General features: G+C 35.5%; 3 protein-coding genes across 9 annotated transcripts in view; 1 reads left to right on the plus strand and 2 right to left on the minus strand.

Annotated features, from left to right (window-relative positions):
- Positions 1-20: 20 nt before the first annotated feature.
- On the minus strand, positions 21-13,626 carry LOC105662239 (uncharacterized). Its single transcript, XM_076537236.1, has 4 exons — positions 13,612-13,626; positions 5,147-13,459; positions 73-4,716; positions 21-26 (listed from the first exon to the last, which is right to left on the minus strand). The coding sequence occupies exons 1-4, from the start codon at positions 13,624-13,626 to the stop codon at positions 21-23; spliced, it is 12,978 nt and encodes a 4,325-aa protein (XP_076393351.1).
- A 1,067-nt stretch (positions 13,627-14,693) lies between these two features.
- On the plus strand, positions 14,694-18,945 carry LOC105662240 (uncharacterized). 2 transcript variants are annotated; one of them, XM_076537326.1, is made up of 4 exons: positions 14,694-15,114; positions 15,861-16,075; positions 18,562-18,665; positions 18,731-18,945. In XM_076537326.1, the coding sequence occupies exons 1-4, from the start codon at positions 14,922-14,924 to the stop codon at positions 18,900-18,902; spliced, it is 684 nt and encodes a 227-aa protein (XP_076393441.1). In that variant the 5' UTR covers positions 14,694-14,921; the 3' UTR covers positions 18,903-18,945. The 2 variants fall into 2 exon arrangements, with proteins under 2 accessions (XP_076393441.1, XP_076393442.1); XM_076537327.1 differs by having other exon boundaries at positions 15,861-16,072.
- A 513-nt stretch (positions 18,946-19,458) lies between these two features.
- kkv (hyaluronan synthase-like protein kkv) overlaps positions 19,459-21,520 on the minus strand; it is an 85,003-nt gene continuing 82,941 nt past the window's right edge. For all 6 annotated transcript variants that reach the window (XM_076537323.1, XM_076537324.1, XM_076537322.1 and 3 more), the window contains one exon: positions 19,459-21,099. Coding sequence is in view for 1 of the 6 variants with exons in the window: in XM_076537322.1 (XP_076393437.1) it covers positions 21,086-21,099 (14 nt within the window). In the remaining 5 variants the exon portion in view is untranslated. The remainder of the gene's footprint in view (positions 21,100-21,520) is intronic.

Here is a 21,520-nt window from a genome sequence, read left to right on the forward strand (position 1 = left end):
CATTTCAGGAGAAGAAATTGTCATAACTTCAGGAGAAGAAATGGTCACAACTTCAGGTGAAGAAATTGTCACGACTTCAGGAGAAGAAATAATAACTTCAGGAGAAGAAATGGTGCTTTCAGAAGAAAGTGTCGTAATTTCAAAAGCAGAAGTTGTGACTTCAGGAGAAATTATAACTTCAGGCGAAGAAACAGTTTCCACAACAATTATCGGTGTACGAGATGTGGACTCCGTAGACTCTGTGACTTCCAAATGAAAACTAGTACTCTCCGTTGTGAATACAACACTTTCGGTTGTTTCACTAATTGTTCTCCACTCGGTTGTTGCAGGGCTTTCGGTGATAGACGCAGTGGTGACGTTAACCTCAAAGAACATTGTAGTTCCAGTTGTTTCTACAGGTGGAAGCACTGCGATGGGTAATTCCGTTGTGAAGAACGGACTCATAGTTGAACTCAGTGTTGTTTCGTTCCTTTCTTCGTAATCGAAAAGCTCTTCTGTAGTTTCTTCTTCTTCGTACTCTTCTTCGTATTCTTCTTCGTACTCTTCTGATGTTGGTTCAAAAATTAGTTCAGTTTCTTCGGGAGATATCTCTTTGGGGAATGTAGTTATTTCGAAGGATTTTGTTGTTGTTTCGAATGGTGTGATATAGATGAACGGCGTTGTTTCAAACGTACTGAGACTTGTAAACTGAACCGGAGAAAATGTTGATATGGAAAGGGTCACTTCTGAGGTTTCGATGGTGAAATTTTCTGGGAATGATATTGTGCTCATAGTTGTTAGTCCTGTTGTTGATAATGTTATTTTCGGAGGAGATAGTGGAGATTCTGTAATTTCTAAAGTGGATGGTGAAGTTACTTCTGTTTCGATGGAGACGGTTGTTCCAGTTACTTCAGCTGTTTCGATGGAGACGGTTGTTCCAGTTACTTCAGCTGTTTCAATAGTTTCTGTTATTTCAGTAGTTCCAGTTTCAGTTGATTCAGTACTTTCAGTACTTTCAGTACTTTCAGTAGTTTCAGTTGTTCTAGTTGTTCTAGTTATGCCAGTTACTTCAGTTGTTTCAGTTGTTCTAGTGATTTTGACTGTTTCAATTGTTTCTGTTGTTCCAGTTGTTTCAGTTGTCCTAGTCGTTTCAGTTGTTTCAGTTGTTCCAGTTTCAGTTGTTTCAATTGTTTCAGTTGTTTCTATAGTTACCAACTTTGCAACTGTTGTCAATTTCGTTGTGACAAGTGGACTAATCATTGTTGAACTTAATGTTGTTTCGTTGCTTTCTTCATAATCATAAACCTCTAGTTCTTCGGTAGTTTCTTCTTCTTCGTACTCTTCCTCATATTCCTCCTCGTACTCTTCTGATGTTGTCTCAGGAATTACTTCAGTTTCCTCGGTAGATATCTCTTCGGTAGACGTTGTTTCTTCAATAGAAACAGTTGTTTCAGTGCTTTCGGTTGTTTCAGTTGTTTCAGCTGTTTCGGTTGCTTCAGTTGTTTCAGCGGTTTCAGTTGTTTTAGTTGTTACAGCAGTTTCAGTCATTTCAGTTGTTCCAGTTGTTTCTGCTGTTTCGGTTGCTTCAGTTGTTTCAGCTGTTTCAGCTATTTCAGTTGTTTTAGTTGTTACAGCGGTTTCAGTCGTTTCAGTTGTTTCAGTTATTTCTGCTGTTTCAGTTGTTTCTGTTGTTTCAGTTGTTTCAGTAGTTATAATCGCTAACCATTCGGTAGTTTCAAATTCGGTTACAGATTCAGTTATTTCAGTTTCAACAACAGGAGATTCCGTCGTCATTATTAAGATTTCTGTTGTAAATGAAGTTACTTCCATCTCCGTGGACTCAGTTGTTTCGGTTGTTTCTGTTGTTGCATTAATTGTAAAATATTTAGTAGTTTCAATCGTCGATTCAGTAAATTCTGATGTTGTGATTAATACAGGTAAAGATTCTGTGGTTGTTTCTAAAGTGATTTCTGTCACAGCATATAATGTTGTTTCAGTTGTTTCTGTTGTTAGATTAACAGGTAAGTACTCAGTGGTCATAGTTGTTAGCTCCGTTGTTGAAAATGTTGTTTCCGGAAGAAGTGGAGTTTCCGTTGCTATTTCTGTAGTTGTCAGTGTTGTTACTTCGACTGTAACGGAGACGGTTGTTTCAGTTGTTTTAGGTGGTTCTACAGTTGGCAACTTTGCAACAGTTGTCAATTCCGTCGTGAGTAGTGGACTCTCCGTGGTCGAAGTTAATGTTGTTTCGGTGCTTTCTACATAGTCGTAGACCTCTGGTTCTTCTTCGGTAGTTTCTTCTTCTTCGTACTCTTCCTCATACTCTTCTGTTGTTTCAGTAATGAGTTCAGTTTCTTCGGTAGATGTCTCTTCGGGGAATGTTACTTCAATAGAAACAGTTGTTTTAGTTGTTTCAGTTGCTTCAGTTGTAAAAAGAGTAGGCAACGACTCTGTAGTCATAATTGTTAGCTCCGTCACAAAAGTTGTTTCAGTTGTTTCAGTTGCTTCCGTTGTAAAAAGAGTAGGCAACGACTCTGTAGTCATACTTGTTAGCTCCGTCACGAAAGTTGTTTCAGTTGTTTCAGTTGCTTCAGTTGTAAAAAGAGTAGGCAACGACTCTGTAGTAACAGTTGTTAGCTCCGTCACAACAGTTGTTTCAATACTAACAATTGGAGATTCAATTGTTGTTTCTACCATCTCTGTTGTTGTCAACGGCATAGTAATCTCAGATACGATGTATACAGTTGCTTCAGTTGTTTCAGTGGTTGTAATCGCTAACCATTCAGTAGTTTCAAATTCGGTTACAGATTCAGTTATTTCAGTTTCAACAACGGGAGATTCCGTCGTCATTATTAAGATTTCTGTTGTAAATGAAGTTACTTCCATCTCCGTGGACTCAGTTGTTTCGGTTGTTTCTGTAGTTATATTAACGGGTACAGTTTCGGTAGCGAAAGTTGTAAACGTAATCGTATATTCTGGCGGCTCTGCAGTAATAAATGTTGTTGCAGCAGTTGTTGTTGTACTTTCAGTGATCGGAGTATACAACGTAATTACTGTACTAACGGTTGTTTCTGTAGTCTCTTCTGTTATATTCGTTGCAGTTACTGATTCGGTTGTAAATTCGGAGGATTCCGTTGTTTCTGCTACTGGTGAAGTAACTTCAACAGATAACGTTGTTTCAGTAGTTTCAGTTGTTACATTAATTGGCAAAAATTCTGTTGTTACAGATTCTGTTGTAGATTCAGTTGTTTCAGTTGTTTCTGTTGTTATATTAATCGGCACAAATTCTGTTGTAATAAACTCCGTTGTAAATTCGGTTGTTTCAGTTGCTTCCATTGTTACGTTAATTGGCAAAAATTCTGTTGTAACAGATTCTGTTGTAGATTCAGTTGTTTCAGTTGTTTCTGTTGTTATATTAATCGGCACAAATTCTGTTGTAATAAACTCCGTTGTAAATTCGGTTGTTTCAGTTGCTTCCATTGTTACGTTAATTGGCAATAATTCTGTCGTAACAGATTCTGATGTAGATTCGGTTGTTTCAGTTGTTTCAATAGTTACATTAATCGGCACGAATTTTGTCGTAACAGATTCTGTTGCGGATTCTGTTGTTTCAGTTGTTTCTGTTGTTACATTAATCGGCACAAATTCTGTTGTAATAAATTCCGTTGTAGATTCGGTTGTTTCAGTTGTTTCTGCTGTTACATTAACCGGCACAAATTCTGTTGTAATTGATTCCGTTGTAAATTCAGTTGTTTCCGTTGTTACGTTAACCGGTACAAATTCTGTCGTAACAGATTCCGTTGTTTCAGTTGCTTCAGTAGTTACACCAACAGGTGAAATTTCTGTCGTAATAGATTCTGTTGTAAATTCGGTTGTTTCAGTTGTTACATTAACCGCCACAAATTCTGTCGTAACAAGTTCCGTTGTAAATTCGGTTGTTTCAGTTGTTACATTAACTGGTACAAATTCTGTAGTAACAGATTCCGTCACAGACACGGTTGTTTCAGTAACTGTAGTTGTTTCAGTAACTTCCATAGTAAGCGGTGATGTAACTTCAATTTCAGCAGTTATTTCAGTTGTTTCAGTTGTTACATTTGTTGGCAAAGATTCCGTAGTCACTAATTCAGTCGCGGATTCTGTTGTTTCAGTAACTACTGTTGTTGTTTCAGTAACTTCCGTAGTAAACTGTGAAGTAATTTCAACTTCTACTGCAACAGTTGTTTCTGTTGTTTCCGTAACAACACCAGTTGATATAGACTCTGTTGTAACTTCCATAGTTTCGACACTGGTTGTCTCAGTTGTTATTGTCGTAATTTCTGTGGTTGATGTTGGTGAAGTAATCTCGGGCGCAATAGACATTGTTGTTTCTGTAGTTACAACTGGTGACTCTGTAGTAAATGTTGTTTTCTCACTTGTAATAAACGAAGTCTCAGTTGTTTCTTCAGTTGTAGTGAAACTTTCTGTCGTTATTTCAGTAATTTCCGTAGTTGGTGTTGGTGTAGTAATTACAGTAGTAAGTTTTTCCGTTGTAATTATCAATGGAGGTACAGTTGTTGTTTCTGGTTTCAATTTAACGGTTGTCAGTTCTTCGTACTCGGACCATGTTAGTTCTACAGTTGTTTCTTCTTCGTATTCTTCTTTATATTCTTCCTCGAATTCTGTGTCATGGTATGTTTCTGTCATTTCAAAGTACTCCGTTGTTATTTCAGGCGTTGTTACTTCTATTGTTGTTATTTTTACCTATGATAATAATAATTATTCAAAATGGTTGTAACAATAACGATATTGAATTGTAGAAAGCTTTCATTAATAATTGAAATGTTAATTTAGGTTTTCAAGTTTCAGAATTTCGGTTTTCAAGTTTCACAAATTAAGAATTTTCGAATTTTTAAGTTTACATATTTAAGAATTTCTAAACTCAAAATTCTTAAGATTTAGGAAATAAAAAATTTGCACATACAATAATTTGAAAATTTGGAATTTTTGAAATCACAAATTTTCAAATCTAAAAATTCATATCTTGCAAATACAGAAATTCTCTAATTTACAAATTTAAAAAATCTCAAATTCTGCAATCTATTCAATAACCTAAAAATTCAGTTTTCAAATTTATAATTTTCAAAACTCCCAAATCTTCAAATTCAAAAATATGAAACATCATTCTACTTACGATTTCAGGCGTAGTCGTCCACGTCACCATTTCTGTAGTTGGCGAAATAGTTGTAAATACACCTTCAGTCGATTGCTCAGTAGTTGCAGTGGACTCTGTAGTTACGATTGGCGTTGTTAATACTATAGTAGTTTCTTCTTCAGTTGTAATCAAACTGGTAGTATCTAAACGTATCGTAGGTGAAACAGTGGTAACAATGGTAGCCATTGTAGGAAAAATAGTAGTGGTAGGAGAAGTTAATTCAGAAATTTCCGTAGTAGTAGTCGCTATTTCTTCAGTACTAGTTACTGTTACTGTTGTTAAAATTATTGTAGACATAGTCGTTGAAACACCAATAGATTCTGTAGTAGTTAGCTCTATTGTTGGTGAGATAATAATAGTCGTTGTACTTTCTTCAGTAGTGGTTGGTAAAAATGTGGTTATTGTACTTTCTTCAGTAGTGGTTGGTAAAAATGTGGTTATTGTACTTTCTTCAATACTAGTTATTAGTGTTGGAATAGTGGTAGTTTCTTCAGTAGTTGTCACTGTTATTGGAATAAATGCAGTTTCTTCCGTAGTAGTTGTTGTTACAGGTGTACTTTCTTCAGTAGCAGTTGTCATTGTTACCGGGAGAGTAATTTCTTCTTCAATAGTTGTCAATATTATCGGAATAGTCGTAGTTTCTTCAGTAGTAGCTGTCAGTATAGTTGGAATAGTCGTAGTTTCTTCAATAATTGAGGTTGTTGTAACTACAGTTGTGCTTTCTTCAGTAATAGTGGTCAGTATTATCGAAATAGTTGTAGTTTCTTCAGTAGTAGTTGTTATTATTGTCGGGATAGCTGTAGTTACTTCTTCAATGGTTGTCAATGTTATCGGAATAGTCGTTGTTTCTTCAGTAGTGGCGATTGTCGTTGTTAAAGTTGTGCTTTCTTCAGTAGCAGTTGTCATTATTATCGGGATAGTCGTAATTTCTTCAGTAGTGACTGTCAACATTGTTGGAATAGTCGTGGTTTCTTCAATGGTTGAGGTTGTTGTAGCTATAGTTGTGCTTTCTTCAGTAATAGCTGTCAGTACTATCGGAATAGTTGTAGTTTCTTCAGTAGTAGTTGTTATTATTGTCGGGATAGTTGTAGCTTCTTCAGTAGTAGCAATTATTGTTGCAGAAGTTGTGCTCTCTTCAGTAACAGCTGTCAGTATTATTGGAATAGTCGTAGTTTCTTCAATAGTTGAGGTTGTTGTAGCTATAGTTTCTTCAGTTATAGCTGTTAGCGTTATCGGAATAACTGTAGTTTCTTCAGTAGTAGTTGTTATTATTATCGGAATAGTTGTAGTTTCTTCTGTAATTGCGCTTGTTGTTGCTAATGTTGTGCTTTCTTCAGTAGTAACTGTCAGTATTGTCGGAGTAGTTGTAGTTTCTTCCGTAATGGCGCTTGTTATTGCAAATGTTGTGCTTTCTTCGGCAGTAGCTATCAATATTGTTGGAGTAGTTGCACTTTCTTCGGTAGTAATCGTAGTTTCTTCTATAGTAGTTAATAATATTGTGGTTGGTGTACTTTCTTCAGTAGTTATTGTTGGTATTGTTAGGGTAACTGTGGTTTCTTCAATAGTGGTTACTGGTATTGTAATTTCTTCGGTAGTGAATATTGTTATTATCGTGGTTGTTACACTTTCTTCAGTAGTTGTTGTTTCTATAATGCTTGTTGCTGGTAGTTCTACAGTAGTGATTTCTATAACACTTGTTGTTGTTGTTGGTACTTCAGTAGTCGTGGTTTCTATAATGCTTGTTGTTGTTGGTATTTCAGTAATAGGTGTTTCCGCAATACTGGTTGTTGTTGGTACTTCAGTAGATGTCGTTTCTATAATGCTTGTTGTTGTTAGTACTAAGGTAGTTATTGTTTCTATAATGCTTGTTGTTGTCGGTACTTCGGTAGTTGTTGTTGGTACTGCAGTGGTCGTTGTTTCTATAATACTTGTTGTTGTTGGCACTTCTGTAGTTACTGTTTCTACAATGCTTGTTGTTGTTGGTACTTCTGTAGTTGTTGTTTCTACAATGCTTATTGTTGTTGGTCGCTCGGTTGTTGTGGTTTCTGTAATACTTGTTGTTGTTGGTGTTTCAGTAGTCGTTTCTAGAATACTTGTCGTTGTTGGTACTGCAGTGGTCGTTGTTTCTATAATACTTGTTGTCGTTGGTACTTCCGTAGTTGTTGTTTCTGCAATGCTTATTGTTGTTGGCTGCTCTGTTGTGGTTTCTGTAATACTTGTTGTTGTTGGTGTTTCAGTAGTCGTTTCTAGAATGCTTGTCGTTGTTAGTGCTGCAGCGGTCGTTGTTTCTATACTACTTGTTGTCGTTGGTACTTCCGTAGTTGTTGTTTCTGCAATGCTTATTGTTGTTGGCTGCTCTGTTGTGGTTTCTGTAATACTTGTTGTTGTTGGTATTTCAGTAGTCGTTTCTAGAATACTTGTCGTTGTTGGTGCTGCAGTAGTCGTTGTTTCTATACTACTTGTTGTTGTTGGTACTTCTGTAGTTGTTGTTTCTGCAATGCTTATTGTTGTTGGTACTTCTGTTGTGGGTTCTGTAATACTTGTTGTTGGTATTTCGGTGGTCGTTTCTAAAATACTTGTCGTTGTTGGTACTGCAGTACTCGTTGTTTCCATTATAGTTGTTGTTGTTGGTACTTCAATCGCCGTTGTTTCTGTAACTCTTGTTGTAGACTCTGAGGTTGGTGTTTCCACGGTATATTCCGTTGTCACAGCTTCTTCTGTGGATGTTATCTCCAAAATAGTCGTTTCTGTTTTCTCAGTGGTGCTTTCTGTTGTCATTGTTGTTGTTACTGTAGTTGTAGTACTTGGTGATACAGTAGATGCTGTTGTTGTCCCTGTTATCGCTGTTGCTGTCTCTACAGTAGTCGCTGCCAATAACTCAGTAGTGCTCTCCAGTGTTGTTGTTGTTGCCGGTATTATGGACGAAGTTGTAGTCAGGACAGTAGTCGATTCTGTAGTAGTCATTTCCGTTGTTGTAGTTGGTTCCGCTGTAGTTGTTTCTATTGACTTTGTAGTTGTAGCTACTGTAGCTATAGTTGTAGGTACAACAGCAGGCTCTGTTGTTGTTTCTTCTACAGTCGTAGTGATGACTGTCATTTCCACAGTAGTAGTTTCCACAACTGTAACTGGTGATTCTGTAGTCGTTGTTGTAGTCGTAGGCGCTGTAATCAATTCTGTTGTGGTTGCTGCTGTTGTTGTTTCTTCTTCAGTAATCCTTACTGGTTCTGTAGTAGGAGCTACTGTAATCATAGTTGTTTCGAAGACAGTAGGTTCTGTGGTTTCCTGCACTGTACTTGTACTTTCTTCGGTAATTGTTGGTGTTGTTGTTGCAGCCTGTGTTGTTATGATCGTAATTACAGTTGTTTCCGTTGTTATCATCTCAGTGGTTGTAGGTGTTGTTTCAGGCTCCTCGGTACTAGTTAATTCCAGTGTAGTTAGAGCTATCGTAGCAGCTGTAGTTGTTATAATAGTCAATTCTGTAGTTGTTTCTTCTTCTGTTGTTCTTGTTGTTGTACTCTCTGTGGTAGTTGTTGGTATCGTGGTCAGAGCTGTTGTAGATGTCACCATAAGAACTGCTGTCGATTCTGTTGTAATTGTTTCAGTTGTGGTTGGTACTGATGTTGTTTCTACGACACTGGTTGTTGTTGGAGTTGTAACTGTAGTCGTTGGAACACTAGTCTCCACAGTTGTTTCTTCCTCTGTCGTTACAATAACCGTTGTACTTTCTTCTGTAGTGGTTCTTGGTACCGTAGTTAGAGCTTCTACAATTGTGGTGAGAGTTGTTGTTGTTTCTGCTGTTGTAGTTGTTGGTTCAGTACTAACAGTGGTAGAAGTTATTTTGACTGTAGTAGTTGGTGAAGAAGTAGTCTCAGTAGTAGTCTCTCCTATTGCTGTTGTTATGATCGTTGTTGTTGTACTTTCTTCTGTGGTAGTTGTGGAAGGAGTTTCAGTGATTGTTGTCGGTATTTCAGTGGTTGTTATGGATGTAGTAGTAGGAGTTGTTGTTAATGCCGTCATAATTATTTTAGTAGTTGTAGCTGCTATTGTAGTTGTTTCTACAACAGTAGTTGCTTCTGTAGTTGTTGTTTCGACGGCAGTAGTTGTTGCTTCTGTGGTTGTTGTTTCTGCAGTAGTAGTCATTGCCTCTGTAGTTGTTTCGACAACAATAGTGGCTGCCATTGTAGTTGTTCTTTCCGTAGGAGTAGCTGATGTTGTAATAGTTGTTTCCACGACAGTAGTTGTTGTTTCTGTAGTTGTTTCTATAGCAGTAGTCGCCGCTTCTGTAGTTGTTTCGACAGTAGTAGTTATTGCTTCTGTAGTTGTTTCGCCGACAGTAGTTGTTGTTTCTGTAGTTGTTTCGACAGCAGTAGTTATTGTTTCTGTTGTTGTTTCTACAGTAGCGACAGTTGTTGTAGTTGTTGGCTGCTCAGTACTCGTTACTGATTCAGTAGTTGGAGTTACGGTAGATGTTGTTGTTGCTATTGTTGTAGTTGTTGGCTGTTCAGTAGTTGTAGCTACTGCAACTGTTGTTGTAGTTGTTATTCTTTCGGTAGTTGTTTCAGGCACAGTTGTTGGAGTTATGGTAGCTATTGTTGTTGTAGTTGTTGGCTGTTCGGTAGTTATTACTGACTCAGTAGTTGGAGCTACCGTAACTGTTGTTGTCCTTTCAGTTGTTGTTATTGTCTCAGTAGTTATTTCTGGCACAGTAGTTCGAACTACGGTAGCTGTTGTTGTTGCCATTGTTGTTGGTTGTTCAGTACTTGTTATTGACGCCGTAGTTGTTTCTTCCACTGTAGTTTGAGCCACGGTAGCTGTTGTTGTTGCCATTAATGTTGTAGTTGTTGGTTGTTCAGTAGTTGTTATAGACTCAGTAGTCAGAACTTCAGTAAGTGTTGTGGTAACAACCTCTGTGAACTCTGTTGTTGTAGCCGTTATAGTCGTCATTACTTCTGTTGTTGTACTTATTGTAGTTGTTGCTATTTGTGTTGTTGTAGTAGCCATAGTAGTCATTGCTACTTCTGTTGTAGTAGGTATTGACGTCGTCGTTGTTGGCACCGCAACTTCTGTCGTTGTTGCAACTGTAGATTCCTCTGTTGTTTCTTGTATTGTAGTTGTAATTAATGTTGTACTTTCCTCTGTAATAGTGGTTGTTACTTCTTCAGTACTAGTTGTTACCATTGTTGTTATAGGTACTGTGACTGTTGTAGGTAGTATAACTTCTGTTGTAATTAAAGTAGTTGTTTCCTCAGTAGTAGTTTCTGGTATTGCAGTTGTTGATGGTACAGTCGTTATTGTAGGTGATGCAGTTGCAATCATTTCTTCTGTTGTAGTCATTCTTTCTGTTGTTGTTACTACTGGCGTTGTAGTTACTTCTTCAGTTGTGGTTATCACAGGTGTTGTCGTCGTTTCTTCAGTTGTAGTTATTCTTTCTGTTGTTGTTATTACTGGCGTTGTAGTTACTTCCTCAGTTGTAGGTAGCACAGGTGTTGTCGTCGTTTCTTCGGTTGTAGTTAGTCTTTCTGTTGTTGTTATTACTGGCGTTGTAGTTACTTCTTCAGTTGTGGTTATCACAGGTGTTGTCGTCGTTCCTTCGGTTGTAGTTATTCTTTCTGCTGTTTTTATTACTGGCGTTGTAGTAACTTCTTCAGTTGTAGTTATCACAGGTGTTGTCGTCGTTTCTTCGGTTGTAGTTATTCTTTCCGTTGTTGTTATTGCTGTCGTTGTAGTTACTTCTTCAGTTGTAGTTAGCACAGGTGTTGTCGTCGTTTCTTCAGTTGTAGTTATTCTTTCTGTTGTTGTTATTGCTGGCGTTGTAGTTACTTCTTCAGTTGTAGTTAGCACAGGTGTTGTCGTCGTTTCTTCAGTTGTGGTTATTCTTTCTGTTGTTGTTATTACTGGCGTTGTAGTTACTTCCTCAGTTGTAGGTAGCACAGGTGTTGCCGTCGTTTCTTCGGTTGTAGTTATTCTTTCTGTTGTTGTTATTGCTGGCGTTGTAGTTACTTCCTCAGTTGTCGTTATCACATGTGTTGTCGTCGTTTCTTCGGTTGTAGTTATTACTAGTGTTGTAGTTACTCTTTCCGTCGTGGTTATTCTTTCTGTTGTAGTCACTTCCTCCGTAGTTGTTATTTCCTCTGTAGTAGTCATTTCTTCTGTAGTAGTTATTACGGGTGTTGTACTTGTCTCTTCAGTCGTAGTCACCACTGATGTTGTAGTTGCGACTGGTGTTGTAGTCATTTCTACAGTTGTAGTTATCATTGGTGTTGTAGTTATAACTGGAGGTGTGGTAGTTTCTTCTGTTGTAGGTATACTTTCTGTTGTAGTTGTTTCTTCTGTTGTGGTTATTTCTTCTGTTGTTGTTAATTTTTCTGTTGTAGTTATTACTGGGGTTGTAGTTACTACTTCTGTCGTAGTTATTTCTGGCGTTGTAGTTACTGTTTCTGTTGTAGTGACGATTGGTGTTGTAATCACAACCTGCGTTGTTGTTATTACTGGCGTTGTAGTTACTTCTTCAGTTGTAGTTAGCACATGTGTTGTCGTCGTTTCTTCGGTTGTAGTTATTACTGGAGTTGTCGTTACTCTTTCCGTCGTAGTTATTCTTTCTGTTGTAGTAATGGCTGGTGTTGTAGTCACTTCCTCCGTTGTTGTTATTTCCTCTGTTGTAGTCATTTCTTCTGCAGTAGTTATTACGGGCGTTGTACTTGTCTCCTCAGTCGTTGTTATCACTAGTGTTGTAGTTACAACTGGTGTTGTGGTCACTTCGTGTGTTGTGGGTATTCTTTCTGTTGTAGTAATGACTGTTGTTGTAGTCGCTTCTTCTGTTGTTTTTATTTCTTCTGTTGTTGTCAGTTCTTCTGTTGTAGTTATTAATGGCGTTGTACTTGCCTCCTCAGTCGTAGTTATCGTTGGTGTTGTAGTTGTGACTGCTGTTGTAGTTATCGTTGTCGTTGTAGTAATGACTGGTGTTGTAGTCGCTTCCTCTGTTGTAGTCATTTCTTCTGTTGTAGTTATTGGTGGTGTTGTAGTTCTCTCTTTTGTTGTAGTTACGGCCGCTGTTGTAGTCATTTCTTCTGTTATAGTTGTTATTGGCGTTGTAGTTGTGACAGGTGTTGTGGTCATTTCTTGTGTTGTTGGTATTTTTTCTGTTGTAGTAATGACTGGTGTTGTAGTCATTTCTTCTGTTGTAGTTATTAGTGGTGTTGTAGTTAATTCTTTGGTCGTAGTTATTACTGTTGTTGTAGTCATTTCTTCCGTCGTAGTTATTAGTGGCATTGTAGTAATTTTTTCTGTTGTAGTAATTTCTCTCGTCGTCGTTATTTCTTCTGTAGTAGTTATTACTGGCGTTATAATTATTTCTTCTGTTGTAGTTATTCTTTCTGTCGTAGTTATTTCTCTTTTTGTTGTTGTTTCTTCTGTTGTAGTCACTTGAACCAAATAGTCACTCCACGAGAGAGACTCTAGAGTAGACTCCTCATCTCCATAATCATATTCTTCCTTATAATCTTCCTCGTATTCCTCATTATGAAACATTTCTGTTTCCGCATCCTCGCTCACAGTATTTCTCTCTAACCAACTCAACGTCGTTTGCAAAATATCTATTTCACTCTGATGTTCTGTGTTATACGTCAACTGGGACTCTACAAATGGCGTCGTGAGCGCATGAAGTCCACCCATATACGCCGTTACTTCTTTCCATACTTCCTCAGTCGTTTCCACACTTCGTTTTCTTCTTTTCTTAACGAAACCTACTTTTGTGACTGGTAGTCGCAGAATTTGTCGAAGATCGACATTTCGGTTCACTAAAGTGCTCGAATATGGCAGCGCCAGCAATCTCGTCAATAAAAATGTCCCGTTACTACGAAAATCCCTGCTGGTCGTTCGATTCGGTCTTCTCTTCTTGCCGCGGAAAAACAAATTCGACGATCTTCGGGCCCTCTTCGATTTCCTACGATTGGATCTTACTAATGGAGATTTTACTAATGGATTGGATCTTACTAATGGATTAGATTCGTAACTAATCGATTTTAAATTTCTGACAAGTCTGCGGTTAGTATTTACGGATGAAAAATCATCGCAAAAATCTAAAATATAACTGACTTCGTGCTCCCTAGGATTCGATTCGAACCGTCTCTCTTTTACAAATTCTACATTTTCAGTTAAAAAATCTTCTACGCTGCTATTTTGTACAAATGTCTTACGCCACTGTTTAAAAATTTCGGACAAATCGGTGCACTCCTGGCTGTGAATTTTTACAATATTTTCTTCTGCTTCCTCCGTGGTATAAAAATTTACACTCTGCAATAAACAGTAATATTAATAACTTGATGTGACAGTAGTCTTTGACAAGAATTGGTTATGTTTTAAACATCAACGTTTTGAACCTTGTTAAGCTGATTTATTTGTTAATAATTAATGACACAGTGTCTGTTGAATTTGTTAATACTCACAGTGGTATTTTTCATGGTCGCTTGATTACTGTTACAGTAAACAGAATTGTAAACAATGTTTTCGCTACTGACGTTCTCTGCTGCTATTATCATGTATATCGCAATTAACTTACAAAACACAATAAGGAATATATTTTGCATAGCGTCATATCACGCACGTTCGTTAATATTCTTGCACTTTTCTAACGCATGCTTATCAATCCTATCGCGAAGCATCGTGTCCAAGAAAAACTATCGCACGAAGGTATCACATTTATTTCGTACATGATGTCATAGATTATCGATGGGTTGAATTTTAATTATCGATGGCAAATTAACACGGTTGAATATCGATTCGGTATTACAATAGACAGATTCAGATTGTGGGGGTTTGATCATAAGAAATATACGGTGATCACAGGTTTTATAATTTGGAAGTTTAGGAAAATTGGGATTTTGTAATTAAAAGTTTATATATTTGGAAATTTGGAATTTTAGGGTTCTTAAAGTTGGGATGGAGGAATGTGGGAATGTAAGAATGTTGGAATGTTGGAATGTTGGAATGTTGGAATGTTGGAATGTAAGAATGTACGAATGTAGGACTGCATGAATGTAGGAATGTAGGAATGTAGGAATGTAGGAATGTAGGAATGTAGAAAATTAAAAAATTTGGAAATTTGGGAATTTAGAAATTTAGAAGTTTGGAGACTTGGAAATTGGGAAATTGGGAATTTAGAAATTTGGAGACTTGGAAATTTGGAAATTTGGAAATTTGGAAATTGGAAAATTGGAAAATTGGGAATTTGGGAAATTGGAAATTTGGAAATTTGAAAAATTCGAAAATTGGAAAATTGGGAAGCTGGGAAGTTGGAAAGTTGGAAATTTGAAAAGTTGGAAATTTTGCAGTTTGGGAGTTTGGAATATTGGAAAATTGGAAAGTTGGAGAATTGGAAAATTGGAAAAATGGAAAATTGGAAAATTGGAAAATTGGAAAATTGGAAAGTTGGAAATTTTGCAATTTGGAAATTTGGAAAATCGGAAATTCAGATATAAATATGTACTGTACATTTAGAAATACATTTAGGTAAGTACATATATACATACATTTAATGATAACGTCAGAGCAGACAATTTCACAAACAAAATCAGCATAACCTCAAGAGAACAAAACCAGTTCACCAATTTTCACGGAAATAATCGACAATTACACCAACCACAGTTATTTTATACATATTTCAATACTTTTTCTTCAACAGTGATATTTTTTTACCAAATTCCAAATTACAATTTAATATTTTTGATTATTTTAACCTATTTCTTCAAACAATGCTATGATATTAGAATCAATTTTATCTTGCTCATATTTATTTCTGACTTGTGGATCTTGTATTTATAACCTGATAAAACATTCTTATGTTCAATATAAATGTGTTTCTTATTTCATATTCGCATACTGCGGTATTGCGATTATTAGTGCTCGGTCCTTTATCGTTCTGGTTTACAAACTATTTTTTAAGGAATACAGTAAGTAATATTTTATTGTTAAATTATTAAGTAATATGTTATTATAAAATTATCAAGTAACTCGTCATAGTTAAATTAATAAATAACATGTTATTGACAAATTATTAACTAACATGTTGTTACAAAATTATTAAGTAACTTGTCATAGTTAAATTAATAAATAACATGTTATTGGCAAATTATTAGCTAACATGTTATTATAAAATTATCAAGTAACTCGTCATAGTTAAATTAATAAATAACATGTTATTGACAAATTATTAACTAACATGTTGTTACAAAATTATTAAGTAACTTGTCATAGTTAAATTAATAAATAACATGTTATTGGCAAATTATTAGCTAACATGTTATTATAAAATTATCAAGTAACTCGTCATAGTTAAATTAATAAATAACATGTTATTGACAAATTATTAACTAACATGTTGTTACAAAATTATTAAGTAACTTGTCATAGTTAAATTAATAAATAACATGTTATTGGCAAATTATTAGCTAACATGTTGTTATAAAATTATTAAGTAACTTGTCATTGTTAAATTAATAAATAACATGTTATTGGCAAATTATTAACTAACATGTTATTGACAAATTATTAAATAACATGTTGTTATAAAATTATTAAATAACTTGTCATTGCTAAATTATTAAGTAACATGTTACTGACAAATTATTAAGTAACATTTCATGTTAAATTAATCAACCAATATGTTATTTATAAAACATAAATTTTTCTTTTGCAGTTTTTGATCCGGTGATGATAGAGATTGAAGAACAGAAGAATAAAAACAAATGCAATGCTCTGTATGAAATACTTGGTACACTGAGCATGGCTAGTGTAATATATTCTTTGTATTGTCACCATGGTTCTTACATCATCGGCGCCATTGTTGTTACAGGCGTCTCTGCCTTTGATGTTTCTAAATTGTATCAAATGATCAACAGGGAAACCGAGGTAGTTGTAGTATTGTACAATTTAATTATTTAGTTTAGTATTTTAATTTTTTAATTTGCATATTTCCAAGTTTTTCAGTTTCCTAGCTTAGGAAAGTGGTTATTGAAATTTTGGAAATTTTAAATTTTGCAAATTTTAAATATATGACATTTTGCAAATTTTAGAAATTTTAGTAAGTTACAAATTTTAGAAAGGTTCACAAATTTAAGTATATCAAATTTTGCAATATTCAAAATGCTACAAATTTTGAAATTTAAAAATTTAGAACTTTAGAAATACAGAAATTTGTCAATTTATAAATTTAAGAGTTTGCCAATACAAATTTAAAAATATTTAAAACACTGATTTCTAACGATAAAGCACTTACTCCGTTCAAACGCAAATAATCTCGCTGTTTAACTTCCCTCTAATTTATAACTGTGAGTGGGGATTTAATCTCAATCTCGACAAGAGGTACTTAAATTAATTGACGATAATGTGAGGTAGAGACAATTTTCTTAAGTACCATAATACATTACAGTCCACACAAATCATATACATTTCTCTTTCACAAACTTCCTTATAAAAGCAAACATTTCCTCTCTTCTTACACAGAAATACTATGCACAATTTTTATTATACCTATACTAATTTTATGTAGAGCATTTTTAAAGACATTCTTTTCAAAAGCAAAACAAATATAATAAAAACGAGTCATTTATTTTTATTTAATCAAAACCGAATAGGAAAATTACCCCTTTTTCCCTAAATTTCTTTTTGGTAAATTATTCTTATCTTCTTTGCAACCTTCTTTTACTTTAGGATAACGTGAGGTAATGTACATAAACACAGGTTAAAATACAACAACAATATGCAGGGTGTCTCACAACTAGTGCAGGTCCCTGAAATGCGGGGTAGTTGACGTGATTCTGAATAAGATTTCCCTTTGCAAAAATGGGGTTTGAAGCTCCGTTTTTGAATTATTAAGGAAAAACACGGACCAATCAGAGCGCGAGGATTACGCGTTCGCAGATGCGAGAGCGACACCTTCGGATAACGCGTAGTTATCCAACGCGTGGTTAATCCAACGCGTAGTAATGCAACGCGTGGTAATCCTACGCGTAGTAATCCAACACGTAGTAATACAACGTGTAGTAATCCAGCGTGTGGATATCCAACGCGTAGTAATCTAGCGCGTGCATATTCAACGCGTAATAATACAACGCGTGGTAATTCTAAGCGTAGGAATCTAATGCGTGGTAATCTAACGCGTAGTAATCCAGCGTGTGAATATCCAACGCGTAGTAATCCAGCGCGTGGATATTCACAGGGTAGTAGTTCAACGCGTAGTAATCCAGCGCGTGGATATTCACAGGGTAGTAGTTCAACGCGTAGTAATGCAAAGCGTAGTAATGCAACGCGTGGTAATCCTACGCGTAGTAAACCAACGCGTAGTAATACAACGTGTAGTAATCCAGCGTGTGGATATCCAACGCGTAGTAATCCAACGCGTAATAATGCAACGCGTGGTAATTCTAAGCGTAGGAATCTAATGCGTGGTAATCTAACGCGTAGTAATCCAGCGTGTGAATATCTAACGCGTAGTAATCCAGCGCGTGGATATTCAATGGGTAGTAGTTCAACGCGTAGTAATGCAACGTGTGGTAATGCAACACGTGGTAATCCTACGCATAGTAATCCAACGCGTAGTAATACAACGTGTAGTAATCCAGCGTGTGGATATCCAACGCGTAGTAATCCAGCGAGTGCATATTCAACGCGTAGTAATCCAACGCGTAATAATGCAACGCGTTGTAATTCTAAGCGTAGGAATCTAATGCGTGGTAATCTAACGCGTAGTAGTCCAGCGTGTGGGTATCCAACGCGTAGTAATCCAGCGCGTGGATATTCAACGGGTAGTAGTTCAATACATAGTAATGCAACGCGTAGTAATGCAACGTGCGGTAATTTTACGCGTGGTAATCTAAAGCGTAGTGAAAGTAATTCAACACATAATAATCCTCGCGCTCTGATTGGTCCGTGTTCTTCCTTAATAATTTAAAAACGGAGTTTCCAACCCCATTTTTGCAAAGGGAAATCTTATTCAGAATCACGTCAGCTATCCGCCATGTCAAGGACCTTCACTAGTTGTGAGACACCCTGTATATTTTAATAAAAATGATAACATGTAGCAATTAGGAGTCTGAGCCATAACGCGAACAAAAGCTATGACTATACAAGTGCGATTCGTTTTCCATGAAAGTCAGTTGCTTTCTGCTGAATTTTTCAAACGTCTGTCCGTTGGAAAAATACACGTGGCATAGAAAGCGACCGTAACAGACAAAGCAAAGGTTCACGCGCGAAACGTTAGAACACGCCTGGGTCTTCAAAAACCTCAAATACTTTCCAACTAGATTTATGGCATAAAGGCTACATTTGACTCTATTTTACATAAATTATTTTTCATAACTAATAGAAAATTTATATAAACTATTTTTCGTAATTTATAGAAAATTGAAACACGGCAGTATCGTTATATACCCTCCCGATTAAAATCCACGTCTGAACCCAAATCCGCCATATTGCTTTGGGTGTTTGTCACCGTTTGTTTCGCGTAAGTGAATCACCGTTCTTTGTTATATTGTCATTGTAGTTAATTCGATGGTTATTTTATTATAGATATTCAGTGGGTAATAATTATGCAGCAGTAGCAAATTATCCTTATCTCCTGACGAATTGGGCACTGCCTCCAGAGGGATTTTATGAAGGGTGGACTGTGCGAAGTAGTATTAACGATTACATGATGGCTGCTTATGTTATATGTATTACAGAAGCTTTTCGACAGACATAAATATTTATTTATTGGAATATACAAGTATGTAATTATTTATTCAAATGGGTTAACAAATAATTATTTATTCAAATGGATTAACAAATAATTACTTATTCAAATGGATTAACAAATATTTATTTAAATAGACAGGTAAATAATTATTTATTTGACTAGCAAATAATTATATATTCAAATAGACTAGTGAATAATTATTTATTCAAATATATTAGTAAGTAATTATTTACTCAAATGGGTCAGAAAATTATTTATTTAAATGGATTTAATTTATTTAAATTATTTATATAAAAATATTATATTAAATATAATTCTAAAGATTAATATGCTAAATGTCAAATAACATACCAAAATTAGTATAATATAAATTAATTACTTTCTTAAAAACATTATGTCGATTATAATGCTAAAAATATTACATTAATTACAATTCTAAAAATATCCTCAAACTATCTCAACTCCAAACTTACCAATTTGCGATTTTTCATAAAATATAGGGAATATAGGGAATTTTCCTCTAATACAATGGAGTATGGTTACATTAAAATAAAACTCGCAATTGAATGTTGATCGTTCGAATTTTATTTAATCTCCAATCAACAGAACATTTTCTCTAGCTTAAATTTACACTTACGCTCGCGATATGTACAAAAAGAAACCTACGTCTATTAAATATTACAAATGGCGGTATCACGTTTAAAAGAGCATATGCAAAAATGTAAGCGCGGGATTACTGCCACGCACAAATATGAACGACTGAGTGTACTCCCTGATACAGTAGTCCCTCGTTATATTGGTAGTCGCGTTAGCTTTCCTTGAAGGTGCACGAAGACGTACGAAAACGTACGAGAGTGCACGAAGACGTACGAAGGCGTACGAGATTGCACGAAGGCGCACGAAGGCGCACGAAGGCGCACGAAGGCGCTTGAACACATACGGAGGCATACGAAGGCGCACGAAGACGCCTTATTAATGGTGGCAGTGCTCAGGCAGTTAAACGTTACACAAAACCTCTTGCTACATCGCATATTCCAAGGATCCTTTTTCCTATCCACGACAATATAACGAGTGTCTACTGTACCGTAAAACATCGTGTAAAACCGTCAATTATCACACGATACTTGCACTATCAAATATCGCTATTTACCGGTCAGTTCGTTTATCTTAAATACCTAGTCACGATTTAACAAAAAAGAAAAGGTGTCCTTTTTTATTCAGGACTGTCTTTAACTCTACGAAGTTTAACGACGTTTTGAGTCAACTTTAAAAGCACTCGAAGTCCACGAACTTGGAGCAAAGAGTAGATACAAGAGACGACAAAAAATTACTTTTAGAGAGAGTAACATAATCTGGTTGTGCCAAATAAAACGCGGTAGGAAAATGTACGTAGTGTGCAAGTATGGCGTCGGACAATGCTTTATACTTGCACAATCTTCTGTCATTTATTCGTAACGTTTAAAACAAATTTCTATGTAATTTGTTATTATTTATTTATTTGTAATTTATAATAAATAGAAGTTTTGTTCTCTGTAACACATTTACAAGTAATTTATATGTAATAAATATTCCGTCATTTCTTTCTAACAAATTTGTATTCTTTTCTAAAAAATAATTCGTCGTTATAAATTATTTTTAACAATCATTTCTATAATATATATTTAATCATTTTAGCATATACCTTTCTTTTCCAACTTTCCAACATTGCAAAATTGATGTAAATATTTCAAAAGCTAATATTAGTATTATAAAAAAAATGTATAACAAGTAGATTTCTAAAAAATTAAAAGCTCACATGATATTACATTCGTTCGATTTAAATTTCCCGCCAAAAGAAGCAACGTAGAGGAACGCTATAGACATCAAAGCAAAGTCTTCTTGCACCTACTCTTGTACTTACTCTCCGCATCGAATGTATTTTCTTTAAAAATAAGGAACTTCGTTCTTTTTTAAAATAAATAAGGGGGAGTTTAAAGACGGCCCCGATTTCATTTCTTCATAAATTAGTCTACTCGAAGGCAGTCTTTTTCATACTTCTCTATGCGATCTTATGTCATATGTACTCGAATTATTGAATAATTGTTAGACGCGTTACGCGTGCTGATGTTTACGGGATTCTTCCATTTTGTCGTATTGCGGCCATTTTATATTTCACTTTCGGTCCGTTGAATGTTACGTGGAAATGGCCATTATCGTTTTTCTTCTGGAAAGTTAAATGTTTTGGTCAGTTCAAATTACTTTTGCATTTTGGGATATTTTTAAATCGCGGTATATCATTTTTGGTATTTAAATGATAATATAATTTCATTTTTGGATGGTGATTTATAGTACTTGTTTTTGAATGAGCTGCTTGTGATATTATGGTCAATAGCAAAGTATGGGGTGAAGATGACTTTCCTAGGGAAAATTGAGATTACAGTATATTTGGGGAATTTGGGGAGTTTGGAGAAATTGGGGATTTTACAGAATTTGGAGAATTTGAGGAATTTGAGAATTTGAGAATTTGAGAATTTGAGGAATTTGAGAGTTAGGTGAGTTTGAGAATTTAGGAATTTTGGAAATTTGGGAATTTGGGAATTTGGGAATTTGGAGAATTTGGAGATTTTAAGGTATCTTGGACATTT

Source organism: Megachile rotundata, chromosome 11 (genome assembly GCF_050947335.1).
Source record: "Megachile rotundata isolate GNS110a chromosome 11, iyMegRotu1, whole genome shotgun sequence".
NCBI classification, from domain to species: domain Eukaryota; kingdom Metazoa; phylum Arthropoda; class Insecta; order Hymenoptera; family Megachilidae; genus Megachile; species Megachile rotundata.

Excerpts from the sequence above, each read along its gene's own strand:
- LOC105662240 (XM_076537326.1), top strand. The coding sequence starts at position 14,922 with ATGATATTAGAATCAATTTTATCTTGCTCATATTTATTTCTGACTTGT. Across the intron at positions 16,076-18,561 it reads TCAACAGGGAAACCGAGGTA|AAAATTGAAACACGGCAGTA; the intron begins GTTGTAGTATTG and ends CGTAATTTATAG. Across the intron at positions 18,666-18,730 it reads TTTGTCACCGTTTGTTTCGC|ATATTCAGTGGGTAATAATT; the intron begins GTAAGTGAATCA and ends ATTTTATTATAG.
- LOC105662239 (XM_076537236.1), bottom strand. Across the intron at positions 4,717-5,146 it reads GGACGACTACGCCTGAAATC|GTAAAAATAACAACAATAGA; the intron begins GTAAGTAGAATG and ends TTATTATCATAG.